Below are 13,583 nucleotides of genomic sequence, written 5' to 3'. Positions count from 1 at the left end.
GCTGTGAACCACGCCTCATGAAGCGGAGGTCACTAGTTCGACTTCCCCTCCCCTTTCTCTTGTGTGGACAAGCAATAAAAAATAAAAAATAAAAGCTTGGCTCGTTTACACCCCAAATAGTGCAATAAAAAGCCCATATTTTGTCCATAAACATCGATGTGGCAAAGATGCCACATCATCTTTTTTTATTTTTTTCCTACCTCCACAGCACATGTATGGCTTAGAGCACTTATAATGGCTTAGTCATTTCTTACTTTTATTTAAAATAGATAAGCAAAGCACTAAAAAACCTTTTACATTGGAGTATGCATTTCAAATGAAAATACATTTTTTTTTTACATTTGTAAACAATTCACAGCTACATGTAGCGGGCACTATTCACACATCCATCTCATTAATATACTATTTTTTTCTCCACATCTCTCTTTTCTCAAAATTTTCTCCTACTATTTCTCTTCCACATCTCTCTTTTTCAAAAAATTTCTTATACACTTTGTCCACATCTATTTTTTTTTTTTTTCCAAAAGTTGAAAGATATGATCTTTAGGAAAAATATAATCCTTAAAAAAAAAAAAAAAAAAAAAGAAAAAAAAAAAGAAAAGATAATAGAATGTATGGCATCTTTTAAAACTCATTAGCTAAACTAGATAAAGCGAGTTTTGATTAGCCAATTTTATATAAAAATATACATAAACCACGGAATGTTCTTAGCTAAAATTTCAAAATGAAAAGCTGATTTCACTCTTTGCTCTGTCACATTCCCAATACATTTTGCATAAAACAACTTTCATCTTTCTACGGTTCTACCTTTCCCTTCTTTTATCCCCATTTCAGAATATCTTCCCCAGCAGTAGGAGAATCATCGATTAAAAACTTCTTCATAACCTCCCTCCTAATCCTTTTACCAAAACCACAAGCAAAAAACAAGTGATTCCTCCCCTCAATGCAACTCCTACAATACAAGCACATTACTACTCCATTAAATCCCCACTGCATCAGTCTTTCACCCGTTGTTAAACCATCCATCATAGCCAAGACAAAAAAAAAACATTACAACCAGAGCCAAAAGCCATTGATATGGGCATACATATTCAATAGTGCAGCATGCCCACTATAAAATTACAAAATAAATTTGAGCCTGAAATCCAAAAGCACAATCAAAGCCCAATAACTATTTAGACAGGGGAATCATAACAAAAAAAAAAACAAAAAACCAAAAAAAAAAATATCACAGTCGCTCCATGAACCATTGGGAAGCTGATTTTTAGCAATCCATTGAAGGCTAGATAGGAACTGAGGAAGACCACTTCCATGAATATCTCCAATCAGAGCAACCCAATGCCAACGACAAGCTTCCTCACCCACACAATAGGCCCAATCCCCATAGAAATTAAAGAAGGCAACAAATGCAGGTATAAACGGCAACAATGCTGAAAACATCAATACCATGCATATACAATCTCAACAACAACAATTCTTAAACCCAACAAACTCAGCCCCAATTCCACTAAGCAGAGGAACCACAACTCAAAATCTCCAAAAATATCAAATTTATGTATCAAGCTAGTTTTTTTTTTTTTTTTTTTTTTTTTCATCAAAACAGAGATTCAAACCACCAAAAAACACATATCTAAAGAAAGGCGAAAGTACCTGAGATGTAGAAGCCGAAAGATGAATGATGGAGAAGTAGAAGAGAGGCGAGATCTGAGATGTAGCAGTCGAGAGAGACGAGATTCTCTCAAAGATAGAGTGGCTGTGTGAGGGAAGAGCTACTTGAGGGAAGAAGAGCAAGAGTTGCGTGAGGGAAGAGAAAAAGGAGATGTCGGGTTGAGCGTGAGAGTGAAGGGGAAAAATGTAAGGGATTTTTTTGGTGCGTAAACACCGTAAAATGTCGAAAATATTTTACATCTCAAAACAAACGAGCCTTAGACAGTCAATAATTTCATTTATTGTATTGAGGTTCATAAAGAAGACCAAAGGACATTAAAACCAATAATTTCTTTACCGGAATTGAGTGATTCCGGGGAGCAACTCCGGCGTTGTCTTGGCCCTCTTGGGTGACAAATCGAAACCCTTGGTGCCTAACTGGCTAGAGTAGGAGGGAGGGTTTATGATCGGAGATGGTTTCTTTTGACGAAAATAGCCCACGAATTCCTCATAATGTAATATGAGGAATTGTTTACGTAACAATTTGTGGGAAGTAAAAATTGTTAAGTTTTTACTTACTGCAAATTATGATTATAATATTTAAATTATAAGAAACACATTAGTTACTTAATTATTAATCGTTTAATTTTAATTTAATGGTAATGTTGAAACTCTAAGTCCTAAATTCCTCACAATCTAATAGTCATACATTCATTTTTAAATTATATGATCATATTATCTCACAATCTATATCAATACTATCTTAGATCTAAGATCATGTGATATACGTTTTCTAAGAATAATGTAGATATTCTGAAATGGGGATAAAAGAATGGAAAGGTAGAACCGTAAAAAGATGAAAGTTGTTTTATGCAAAATGTACTGGGATTAGGGGTGTTAAGAGAGCAAGCCGCTCGCGAGCGAACTCGGGCTCGGCTCGTGCTCGACTCACGAATCCTAACTCGAATATTAAAAGAAGCAAGCTCGGCTCGATTCGGTTAAACTCGTGAGCAAGCTCGTATAAGGCTCATCTTGTTTATTAGGCTCGGCTCGTATATTTTTTAATAAGTAACAAATAATAATATATAGTAAACATTACTCAATAATAACAAATATATTTTTTAAGTAACTAATGTGTTTCTTATAATTTATATATTATAATCACAATTTGTAGTAAGTAAAAACTTAACAATTTTTACTTCCCGCAAATTGTTACGTAAGCAATTCCTCATAACAATTCCTCATATTACATTATGAGGAATTTAGGACTTGGAGTTTGAGCATTACCATTAGATTAAACTTAAATGATTAATAATTAAGTAACTAATGTGTTTCTTATAATTTATACATTATAACCACTATTTGTAGTAAGTAAAAACTTAACAACTTAAATTTAAATCATATATATGTCATGAATCGTGATCATTGGATCATAAAATATAAGTATATAAAAATTAATATTGACCCATATAATGATACAATTATATAAGTATATAAATGTTTACATATAAAATAGAATATATATTAATATTGACTGTGTGACGTAAAGCGTTTTACGTTGTGATTTAAAAAATACTTAATCTAAAATAAGAAGAAAAAAAAAAACCCGCGATTGAAAAAAACACAATTTTTAAAATCGTAATTATTGAAATTGAAATAACAAACTGACCCTAAATAATACTACATAACACAATTTTTATTCTTAATTCATAAATTTTGAATTTTGAATTTTTTATTGAATTTAATCGTAGCCGTCCAATTTAATTGAATTTAATGTTGGTGGTTGAATTTGATATGCGGTATATAAGTGTAAACCAATTTGAAAGAATTATATGGTGCTCCACATGACATAATAAGCTCATTAATCTAACGTTCTAACTTGAATAAGAAAGTCAAGATCCTAATAAACGGTCTAGATCATCTACTATGCTTGCATGGAACCGGTCTCACTATCAGACACACACAGAGGATTAATTCCATGTGAATATATTCCAGGATTAATTCCGTAATGCTTGCGCTTTGTCGGTTGATTCTCGCCTTCCAAAATGTTTTGATGATCAGATTTGGCTTACATGCTGTTATTTTAATAATAGCATGTACACTGTAGTTTAATCAATAGTCAATATTGAATTTCTCAAAATTTATCTTAATTTTCTCTCTCCTATTAAATCCTTCTAAAAGTAAGTTAACTTTAAGATTCAATCTTAACCGTTGATTAAACTACAGCATACATGCTGTTATTGTAATAACAGCATGTAAGCCGGTATTAATGGATGACAGCTATCAAGCATTTACTAAGAAGTATGCTTAATGAAGTAGAGATCACTAGTTCGAATCTCCATCTCCCCTCTTGTGCGGACATGTCAAAAAGAAAAAGAAAAAGTATGTATATAGTGTAACAGAAACACCATAAGCTTGCCTTGTTTGATCTAATCTGACGAGTAATATTAAATGTTAAAAACGTATATATAGTCAATGGATCATATTGAACAAGCACACCAGATCTAAGGAAAGACAGCCACATGGGATAAGCTTTTTGGTAAAATGAATCAAACCGTTAATATTTAAAATTTAATTATTTTTCCAAATCCAAAAGTTGGAAATTTTTTTTGATAAGTTACAAGAGATAAACTGTATCTGCCTTGTCACCGATATCCTATAAAAGAGAAAGGATAGTCGGAGCTAAAGACAGAGTTACGCGTAAGGAATATATACACGCAACGAAATTCTACTTCAATATTGCCTAACGATAGATTCCATGATCACCCACCATATTATCTGATCACAGAATTGCAATATTAGGCGAAAAACCAAAAAGAAAGAACAAAAAAAAAAAAAAAAAACAGGGAAATAGGTAAAAGAGCAAGAGAGAAAAGCGACAACCATAAATGAAGCTTTTGAAACGGAAGACTTTGGGGGATTTCGAAGCGGAGAGGAAGCGAAGAAGGACGCCCGCCGCACTAGTAAAAAATTTAACCTGAATCTATCATCTGATCTCTCCATTCTCTCGACTCTTCTCTCAGTCTCCATCATCCTCCTCGCCTCCTATCTCTGTTGCCGCTCCCACTACTCCCCCAGTGCCCCCAACAGCAACCACCACCACCACCGCAACAACCACACACCTCGACGCCTGGCTGAAGCTGAACGGCTCGTGCCCGGTTTCCAGGAACTTGCCGCTGCCAACCCCGCTGTCCACGCCGCTCTCGGAGGTCGTTTCACTCTCGCAGTACGCTGTGGATCGGAGGCGGAGGAGGTGATAAGATTTGTGGGTTTTTCTTTTCTTTTTGGGTTTTTTTTTTCTCCGTTTCTTCTTGGGTGGTGGGTGGTTTGGGGTTTTGCCGTTTGATGTGTTTGTTTGGTTGCCCAGAAAAATGTGTAAATATTTTTGGATAGATAGGTATTGGGGTTTCTGTTTTTACTGAATTATGATTTGTGTTTGATGAAATTAGAGCAGAAAAAGTATCTAACAGATGGGTGTTGGTCTTTCACATAATATTGAATTCTAGGATTGAATCATTTTTGCCAAATGCATGTACATATACATCCCAAAATTAATCGTGCTTGAGCTCGAGCTCGTCTATTTTAGACGAGCTCGAGCTCGAACAGGGTTCCAACCCTATCGAGCCGAGCTCGAGCAACATTTCTAGTCAACATATCTAGTCTCGTGTAGAGCTCGAGCCTGGCCTCAAAGTAAACTAGCCGAGCCCTGACAAGCCAAGCTCGCTCAAGCTCGGCTCGTTTACACCCCTAGACTTTCAAATTCCAAAGTTGTGTTGTACTTGGTGTATCAATGCAGTTATTAACATTTCCTTGACTGATTACTATTGGTATCATTCAAGGTGTTTGTAGCATGCTATTGTTAACGACACAAGATGCATAATGAGCTTTCTTCATGGAACTAAATATATGTTGATATGTCATTATCGTCATTGCTGTTTCCAATGTTTTCAAGCATTTGAAATTTAAATGTAGTTACATAATTGTCCAAATACCTATCCATGCATTGAAAACGATGTTGGTAGATAGATATACCTCCAGATTATATATATTCCTATATATCAATGTTGCAATCGATATGCTATGAGAGGAGTTCAATAATAATCAATTTTATTATCAAATTTTGCAGTCATAAATACTTTTATACTTGAGTTACTAAGAAACTTAAGAGCACATTTGGTTGGCAAGATTAGGGTCAAAGATAGGATATACATATTGTAACGATCTAGGGAAAGCACTAGTCACATTTGTTCTATCACTCTAAAAAGACTGGTCAATTTGGAGCTACCCCAGTTTCACTTAGTAAGTAACAATGTGGGATTTAGCTTTGATGAGTGTCTTTATAAATCATTCACTCTGTGTGGATTACTCATCTTCTTAATGTGGAACTAGGGTGTTACACTCCCCACCTTAAACCCTTGACGTCCTCTCATCAGGGCCATGTCATGCAGTGCTATAGTACCACATGATGTTCCTAGGTGGATCTGATATCATTTGTAATGACCTAAGAAAAGTATTAGCTACATCTACGCTATCATCCCAAAATAACTAGTCAATTTGGAGCTTCCCTATGATCACTTATAAAGCATTGTTTCATCTAGTAAGTAAGAAATGTCATGTGGTGCTCTAGTACCTCATTGCGTTACTAAGTGGCTCTGATACCATTTGTAACCAACAACCCATAGAAAGTATTAGTTACATCTCTACTATCATTCCAAAAAGACTAGTCAATTTGCACATTTCTTAGAATCAGTTTTAAATCCCAGTTTCATCTAAGTAAGCAATGTGAGACTTAGCATTGATTAGTGTCTTTATAAACTATCCACTCTATATACACTACTCATCTTCCCAATATGGGGACCAGAGTGTTACGCATATCCATATGTGATGTTTGGCATGCCCATGTAGGTTCAGATAGCTAATCCATTGGGTTAGTACTTTCATGAATACTGGATATTCTTATATTGGTGGTTGTGGTAATATTTTTGACTTTAAGATATATCCAACTTATTTGCTGTCTTCATGACCACGGTCGCCCCACCGCCACGCTGACATTATCACCATAGAATGTCAATATTTACACCGTCCATCTGTCGCAAATGGATTTCTTCATTTGCTTTTGTGGTGCCTGATGTGAAAGCACCCATCATAATTTAATAGTTTGGCAACATGTGTAAAGTATATAGAAGATTTCTATCTTACCTTATATCAATCTTAGATGTCATGCAAATCAATTTTAATCACTACCATGCAACTGAATTACATTTCACTTGTTGCATGACCTGCTAGTACTTGTTCTTAGCTATTCAGCCAGAAAATTATGATCTGTTTTAGATCACTAATGACATCGTGACAAAAAGTTATGTGTTTCTTAGAGGTGATGCCTTGGTGAACAAAAAAAATTATATTTATTTGCTGAAGCTTGTCATTTTTATATCTAATATGTTGATCTGCTGACATTACAAATATTATTTTAAGCTAAAGTTATGGATTTTTTTTTCACTCATTTTAAGGATTGTAAATAATTAAAGAAACTTCATTTTTTAATATGCTAATTTATAGAACGCTAAAGAAAAAGTTATAATCTTTATGAGCTAGTGTGCCTTAGGAGGAAAAATACTGCTTCCCTTGTTTTGATTCCAGTTTTCAGTTACATCTTATTATGTTCGTCTTGGTTAAACTGTGTTGCCCTTTGGAGGCAATTTTTTAGCACTACTTGATATATATATATATATTTTTTTTTTCTTTTATATGCCAGTTCTTTTGAATTTAGATTGACCCTAATGCAGCACTAGAGTTTCGGTTTGTTCGTCTGTGCATAATAATATAAGATAGTAGTAAAATACAAAACAAAAATAAAGGAATTCAGTTAATAAAGGAATAGAATAGACATTACGAACATGTTAGTTGTTATGCACCAATATTTGTGGTTTATCTTATTCTTACAGTTACTCATTGTATGACATGCAGATACATTGTAACACACACACACATGCACTCAAAATTATTGAAGTAAAATTTGATTTGCTGCGCTGAGTTGGTTACATCATGGGCATAAATTTGCTTGTGCAACGAATTGTTAGAAGGCCTTAAAGGCTCTTTTGTTTTCGGCCTTGTTTGGTAAAGGGGTTGGAGTTGGCTTAGACACTATTCATCACCATTTCCCAAAAAATTTAACATCAAAACATTTTAACTTTTTCACTTTTTATATCACATCATTTACTTTTTATTATTATTCAAATAAAAAAATCACTACAAAACAAAATTTTTTCACTTTTCCATACCACTTTTTCATTTTTTTATATAAAACATTCTTACTTTTTTTTTCACATTAATCTACATCAACTACAGTGTCTAGGCCAGCCCATTTACCAAACACCACCTTCAAGAGCCGGATGAATCTCACGTGTAGTTCATGTGCTTTATGTTACCCTAAATTAGCTGAGAGACTAACTGAAGGGAGAATTGATAAATCTATGAAATTAATTGCAACAATAGAAACCCAGGACTCAATTTAAAACCACTATAAAGTCTGGGGGGATATATGTAATAAGCCATTTTCTTTTTCTTTTTGTGCTGTCTGTAGTGTGCTTTCGGTTCTGTTGAAGCTTTTAAAGGATTTGTTCTGAGCTGGTTGATGGTGAAGAATGTCAAGAATCAGAGATAGGTCTGAGGATTTTAAGGATGCTGTGCGGCAGTCTGCTCTTTCTTTGGGATATAATGAGGTCCGTTACCCTTAAGATCCATTTTTACTATAATTATGCTTAAGATGTTTTCTTGCAGTGGAAACCTTTGGCATGATAAGAGTTCTTTGGGAAGGGGTTTGGTTATGATGTTGGTACAAAATACAAGTTGTGGCTTCTTTGCTTTCTCTGTAATTCTGTATAAATTTTTGCCATCTGTTGTTTGCTTTGATATTTTCATATATTTACTGGAAACCAGTCAAGATACACTTGTATCTGTTTATATTGTTAATTCATATTGTCTTGAGGTGCCATTAGGTGACTATGCTTGCGTGTAGCACATCATTTTGTTACCTTGATAAACTTCTTTTCCCCCTTTTTTTTTATCTAAATTAGGTGTTATTGCTTTTTGGCAGACAAAATTGGCAGCCATTTTGGCATCTTTCATAATTCATAAACCTCGGCAAAGGTCATCTTTCAGCAAAGCTGCACTGAAGACGGTATACTCACCATTGCCAGTGTGCTTTATTTTTCTGTTCCCCATAACGTCTGATTACAGGATTAGTTCACTAGACTTTATCAACCTTAATTGATCCACAAGGAAGGATTTTATTTTATTTTTTCCCTGAAAGAATGGAAGCATTTGAACATTTATGTACCCCTTTGTGGTTAACTCTTTTTCTTCTCATCTTTAAGCTCGAAAGCATCGAAGCTTTGGAACACTTTATGTTGAAACATCGAAAGGATTATGTGGATCTTCATCGCACTACTGAACAGGAGAGAGATAGCATTGAACATGAAGTAAGACGTCAAACTTATCCTCAGAAGCCTTTTTATGAGACATTGTAATATCGTCTTTAACAATTGGAAAGTTGCTCTATAATCTAAAATTGGTTGAATAATAGAATCAGATGTTTTTGTTTTTGTGCTAGATCTTAACATGTTTTCTCCTCCCTTTCCCTCCCCTTGTGTGGGCATGTCAAAAAAACATATTTTCTCCCCATATACTATCCAAGATTACATGTGTCAGGCATTTAATGTGGCTTTTTTTAAGTTTCTGTATATTTAAGAAACATTGTTGTTCCTTTTAGGTTGACCCTATTTTAATTTTTAGAGCAAGCGCTTAATTGCTTAGTTGTTACTTGCTTCCATTCTTCAGAACATAGTACTTTATACACTATATTTTGCATATCATTTTTGGTGGGTAAACATTCTTGTGTATTTCTTGTAAATGGAGCTGCGTAGTTATTAGGATATGCTTACTTTTTCCATAACTCAATTCTTTTCAGGTTAGTGCTTTCATTAAAGCGTGCCAGGAACAAATTGATATTTTAAAAAATAACATAAACAATGAAGAATCAAACTCAAAGGGCTGGCTTGGCACAAGGGCAGATAATTCTAATGCTGATACTGTAGCGCACAAACATGGCGTGGTATGATTCTTTTCTATATTTTACTAAAAACTATCTATTTTATATTGGATTTATTGTTGTTTCTAATATCCCCACCCCACCCTGCCAAAAGGAAAAAAAGAAGTGGCCAATTGACCAACTTTGAAATGCTGGCCTTGGACCGATATTCCTTTTTAAAAGTCTGGTCACACCTGGTCTGGAAGTGACCAATTCGTAGCCTCGTTGTGAGATCTAATTCATATTTTTATGGGGATACTACTCTTAATTCCCTTAATTTACCACTTAATTTGCAATGTCCCCCAATCTTTCAATTTGGTTAATGTGCCCTACCAATCTACTATTGGGGTTGTAATGTATGTCTTCATTTTGCCCCCGAAAAGACAAAAATGCCCATTAAAAAAAAAACAAAAAAAGGCAAAAAAAAAAAAACATTAAAGAATTCAGAGAAAAAAAAAAGAAGCTAACCCAGGGCCTGTGGGTCACGTTAGTTTTTTTGTTTAAAAAATTAGCCTTTTTCAGATTTTTAGCTGTATTTGTCTTTTTGGGGATTTTTGGGGTCTTTTTTTCTTTTTAGAGGGCAAAAGGGGGATATTGCAACTCAATGGTAGATTGATCGGATACATCAACCAAATTAAAAGATTAGGGGAGACATTGCAACAAAGGTGGTAGATTGATGGTGATGAATGTAGTTTCCCTTATTTCCATTGATACCCTTGTCATCTCAATTGGGTTATCTGCTCTGCTATGTAAACCCTACTTTAACTGCCCTAGATGTGGTGGTCCTAGGACCTCTTGTATTTTCATTATTTCTTAGGTAAAACTTTGCCCCATTTGAATTTGTTGCGCGGCTGATCTTTTTCATTAATCTCAGAAATTACCGATTGGATTCTTTTTTGCATGATATGACTGTTAGATTGGTTTTCTTTCTACTTTCTTGAACTGCAGGTTTTAATATTAAGTGAGAGACTTCATTCAGTCACAACACAATTTGATCAGCTAAGAGCCATACGCTTCCAAGATGCCATTAATAGAGCAATGCCTAGAAGAAAACTTAACCGTAATGCCAATGCAAATTTTGAAGATACCTCTAAATCACCTACATCACAGCTGAGGGAGCTTGATGAGTTTCAACATGATCCTGTAAGAGTACAGCAGCAGCTCTTGGATGATGAAACACGTGCCCTTCAGGTATCGAGATTACTGGCTCTCTGACGATATTTTGTCTAAATCCTTTTATACAGGTTTCCTCTCCTGTTCAGTTTCCTGTTTTGAGGTCCTCAAAAAGTTAAAGTTGCTTGCTGCTGCTCATTATGCAGGTAGAGTTGACTAGTCTTCTAGATGCCGTTCAAGAAACTGAAACAAAGATGGTGGAAATGTCAGCATTGAATCACCTTATGTCCACGCATGTTCTGCAACAAGCTCAACAAATAGAATTTCTGTATGAGCAGGTGAGATATGAAATCTGTTTGTCCATATTTCTAGTTATATATATATATATATATATATATATATATTGCGCAACAAATTCACGAACCATACCAACATCACTCATTTGGCTCTGTACAACTAATATCTGTGTGATATTGCTCAAAATGGGTGGGTCTCTTCGGTTAGCTTTTGTTATGTATGGCAGCTTCAATCTACTTTGTCATATAAAATTTGTTGGGAAACTTGAGGAAACATACGCACTTTGGGTTCAAAATGCCAGACTGCATGACTCTATGGATGAACCGATCTGTTTGCTCTGTTAGCTGTTAATGATAGGGCAGAAGTCATTAACACATCCACACACACACACGCAAACTAAAGGAAGAAAAAAGAAAGAGAGAAGGGGAAGAAAAACTCTCTTGCCAATCTTCTTTTTCGATGATTGGAAATGGCTGGCCCATTGTACCTATTACCTGATTTGAAGATTTTGGAAACTAATGAATGCATTACTTTTAGAGAACATACAGAACTTGTACATGAAAAACCATTAAACTGGGATTCCACCGTCGGTCTACTTTGTTGAAAGAAAAGCGAAGGGAGATTTAGGATCTGATATGACCAGTAAGCAAGTGTTCTTAGGTTTAGCTTTTATCTGGGAAGAAAGAGGGATTCAAGACATGACCTGTACATGAAGGAACGAGCATTTCCTTTACTGTTATTTTTAGTAACAGCTAAATCTTGTGACCACTGCTTCTTCCCTATCACCTTACTGACCATTGGAATTATTGTCGACGCTGGGGGTTTGATCTAACTAACGCTTTTTCCGTTTTGTTTCCTTTTTTTTGTCGTCGTCTTTTGCAGGCTGTTGAAGCTACAAAAAATGTAGAGCTTGGTAACAAAGAGTTAACCCAAGCTATCCAGCGGAATAGCAGCAGCAGGACCTTTCTTATGCTTTTTCTTTTTGTACTTACCTTCTCTATCATCTTTCTTGATTGGTATAGTTAAATCATATCATTTTAATACTATGATTTATCTTCATGCATAAGAAATTAAGGATACTACTAGATTACCTTGTATAAAATGTTTAAAAATCATCACAAATTTTACTCGTGTAAGAGAAATACCTTCTACACTTTGTGTCTTTGATAGAGGACAGAAAAAAGAAAAAAGAAAAAAGAAAAAAGATTTAGTACCATTATACTCTCAGCATTGTTTTTAGATTCTTTATTTTGTTTAATATTAGGGACAATAATTCTGGAGCCATTAGATCTTATCTTTCATAGTTTTCTTCTAAATTCAATGACTATCCAATTTTCTTTCTTGTTAAGTTGTGAACTGGATGGAACTGCAAGAAAAGAAGAAACTGCAGTAAGCACACATCTCAGAATAATCTATCCAGGAAAAAAAAAAAAAAAAATCAATAAAGTACATTTGGAAGGATTCTTGATGATAGAAAAAATATTACCTTTACTGTCTAGCAAACTAACGAGTTCCCTCGTTTAGTCGATAACTGCGAATGCAGCATCATCAAGATTCTCATGGAAAAAATTTGGCACGATCGATTGATCTCTTGGCATTTTTCTTTTTCTAATTGAAAAAGGCACGGGGACGCTCCTTAAGGTTTGGTTGAGCCATAGCATGATTCAGTTTCATTAGTATTAAGACCTAACGTGAGTGTACACTAATCGAGTCAAATTTATGCCTTGGTGTTTACCTATTCATGTGAAATTGTCTTGAAGCCACCGAACCACCACCCTCGACGACTTTGCACCCTTTGCATGTGAATCTTGATGATGCTACGTTTGCAAACAACGACTTTTCCATCAGCATAAGATGAAAGAAGGGGGGAGAATATATAGAAGGGCACAAGTGCATTTGAGCGATGGGTAGACAAAAAAAGTTAGAGAGAGCTACAATGAAGAAGGTCGTCCAAAGCCAACCAACAAATTTATAGACGTGAAGATTGGTGTTGGCCATTGGCCATTATTTTGAAACGTGAAATACGACAAATACTTCATCAACTTGTCCCAATACTGTTCAAACAAGTGGGCTTCACAATTTTCTCACTAAAATCATATACGACACAGATAATATATATATATAGTAATTACATTTTGCCCCCCATGAACTACAGCGCCTTGACACGTTTCTCCCATAAACTACCAGTTATGACACCTGACCCTATCAAACAACCATCTTATGACAAAAAATCTCATTCCATTAGTCAAATAGGTTAAAATTTACAGTCAACGATCATGTGCAAGTCATGTACCATTTTTAATTTTTTTCTTCCACTTTTGCCCTCGCTTCAGACCAATAAAATGACGCATTAACTTTATTTGTTTGAAGTGAGGGCAAAAGTGGAAGAAAAAAATTTAAAATGCCACATGACTGTTGACCGTCAATTTTAACCCTT

The 13,583-nt window shown here is 34.9% G+C and overlaps 1 protein-coding gene across 2 annotated transcripts; it reads left to right on the top strand.

The window, feature by feature from the left end:
- The first annotated feature begins 4,357 nt into the window (after positions 1 to 4,357).
- SYP81 (syntaxin of plants 81) lies at positions 4,358 to 12,352 on the top strand. 2 transcript variants are annotated; one of them, XM_059606742.2, is made up of 8 exons: positions 4,358 to 4,900; positions 8,231 to 8,369; positions 8,744 to 8,827; positions 9,024 to 9,128; positions 9,617 to 9,760; positions 10,685 to 10,927; positions 11,056 to 11,187; positions 12,029 to 12,352. In XM_059606742.2, the coding sequence occupies exons 2-8, from the start codon at positions 8,292 to 8,294 to the stop codon at positions 12,170 to 12,172; spliced, it is 930 nt and encodes a 309-aa protein (XP_059462725.1). In that variant the 5' UTR covers positions 4,358 to 4,900; positions 8,231 to 8,291; the 3' UTR covers positions 12,173 to 12,352. The 2 variants fall into 2 exon arrangements, with proteins under 2 accessions (XP_059462725.1, XP_059462726.1); XM_059606743.2 differs by having other exon boundaries at positions 4,358 to 4,912.
- Positions 12,353 to 13,583: the final 1,231 nt, after the last annotated feature.

The sequence above is a fragment of the Corylus avellana genome, chromosome 10 (assembly GCF_965113065.1).
Source record: "Corylus avellana chromosome 10, dhCorAvel1.hap1.2, whole genome shotgun sequence".
In the NCBI taxonomy this organism is placed as follows: domain Eukaryota; kingdom Viridiplantae; phylum Streptophyta; class Magnoliopsida; order Fagales; family Betulaceae; genus Corylus; species Corylus avellana.
Note: the sequence above shows the minus strand (reverse complement) of the source record. Positions and strands in the feature narration are given on the sequence as shown.

What these genes read in the sequence shown, in the direction of transcription:
- SYP81 (XM_059606742.2), top strand. Translation starts at nt 8,292, where the DNA reads ATGTCAAGAATCAGAGATAGGTCTGAGGATTTTAAGGATGCTGTGCGG. An exon ending in GAGATAGCATTGAACATGAA is followed by an intron (nt 9,129 to 9,616) that starts GTAAGACGTCAA and finishes AATTCTTTTCAG; the next exon opens with GTTAGTGCTTTCATTAAAGC. An exon ending in TAGAATTTCTGTATGAGCAG is followed by an intron (nt 11,188 to 12,028) that starts GTGAGATATGAA and finishes CGTCTTTTGCAG; the next exon opens with GCTGTTGAAGCTACAAAAAA.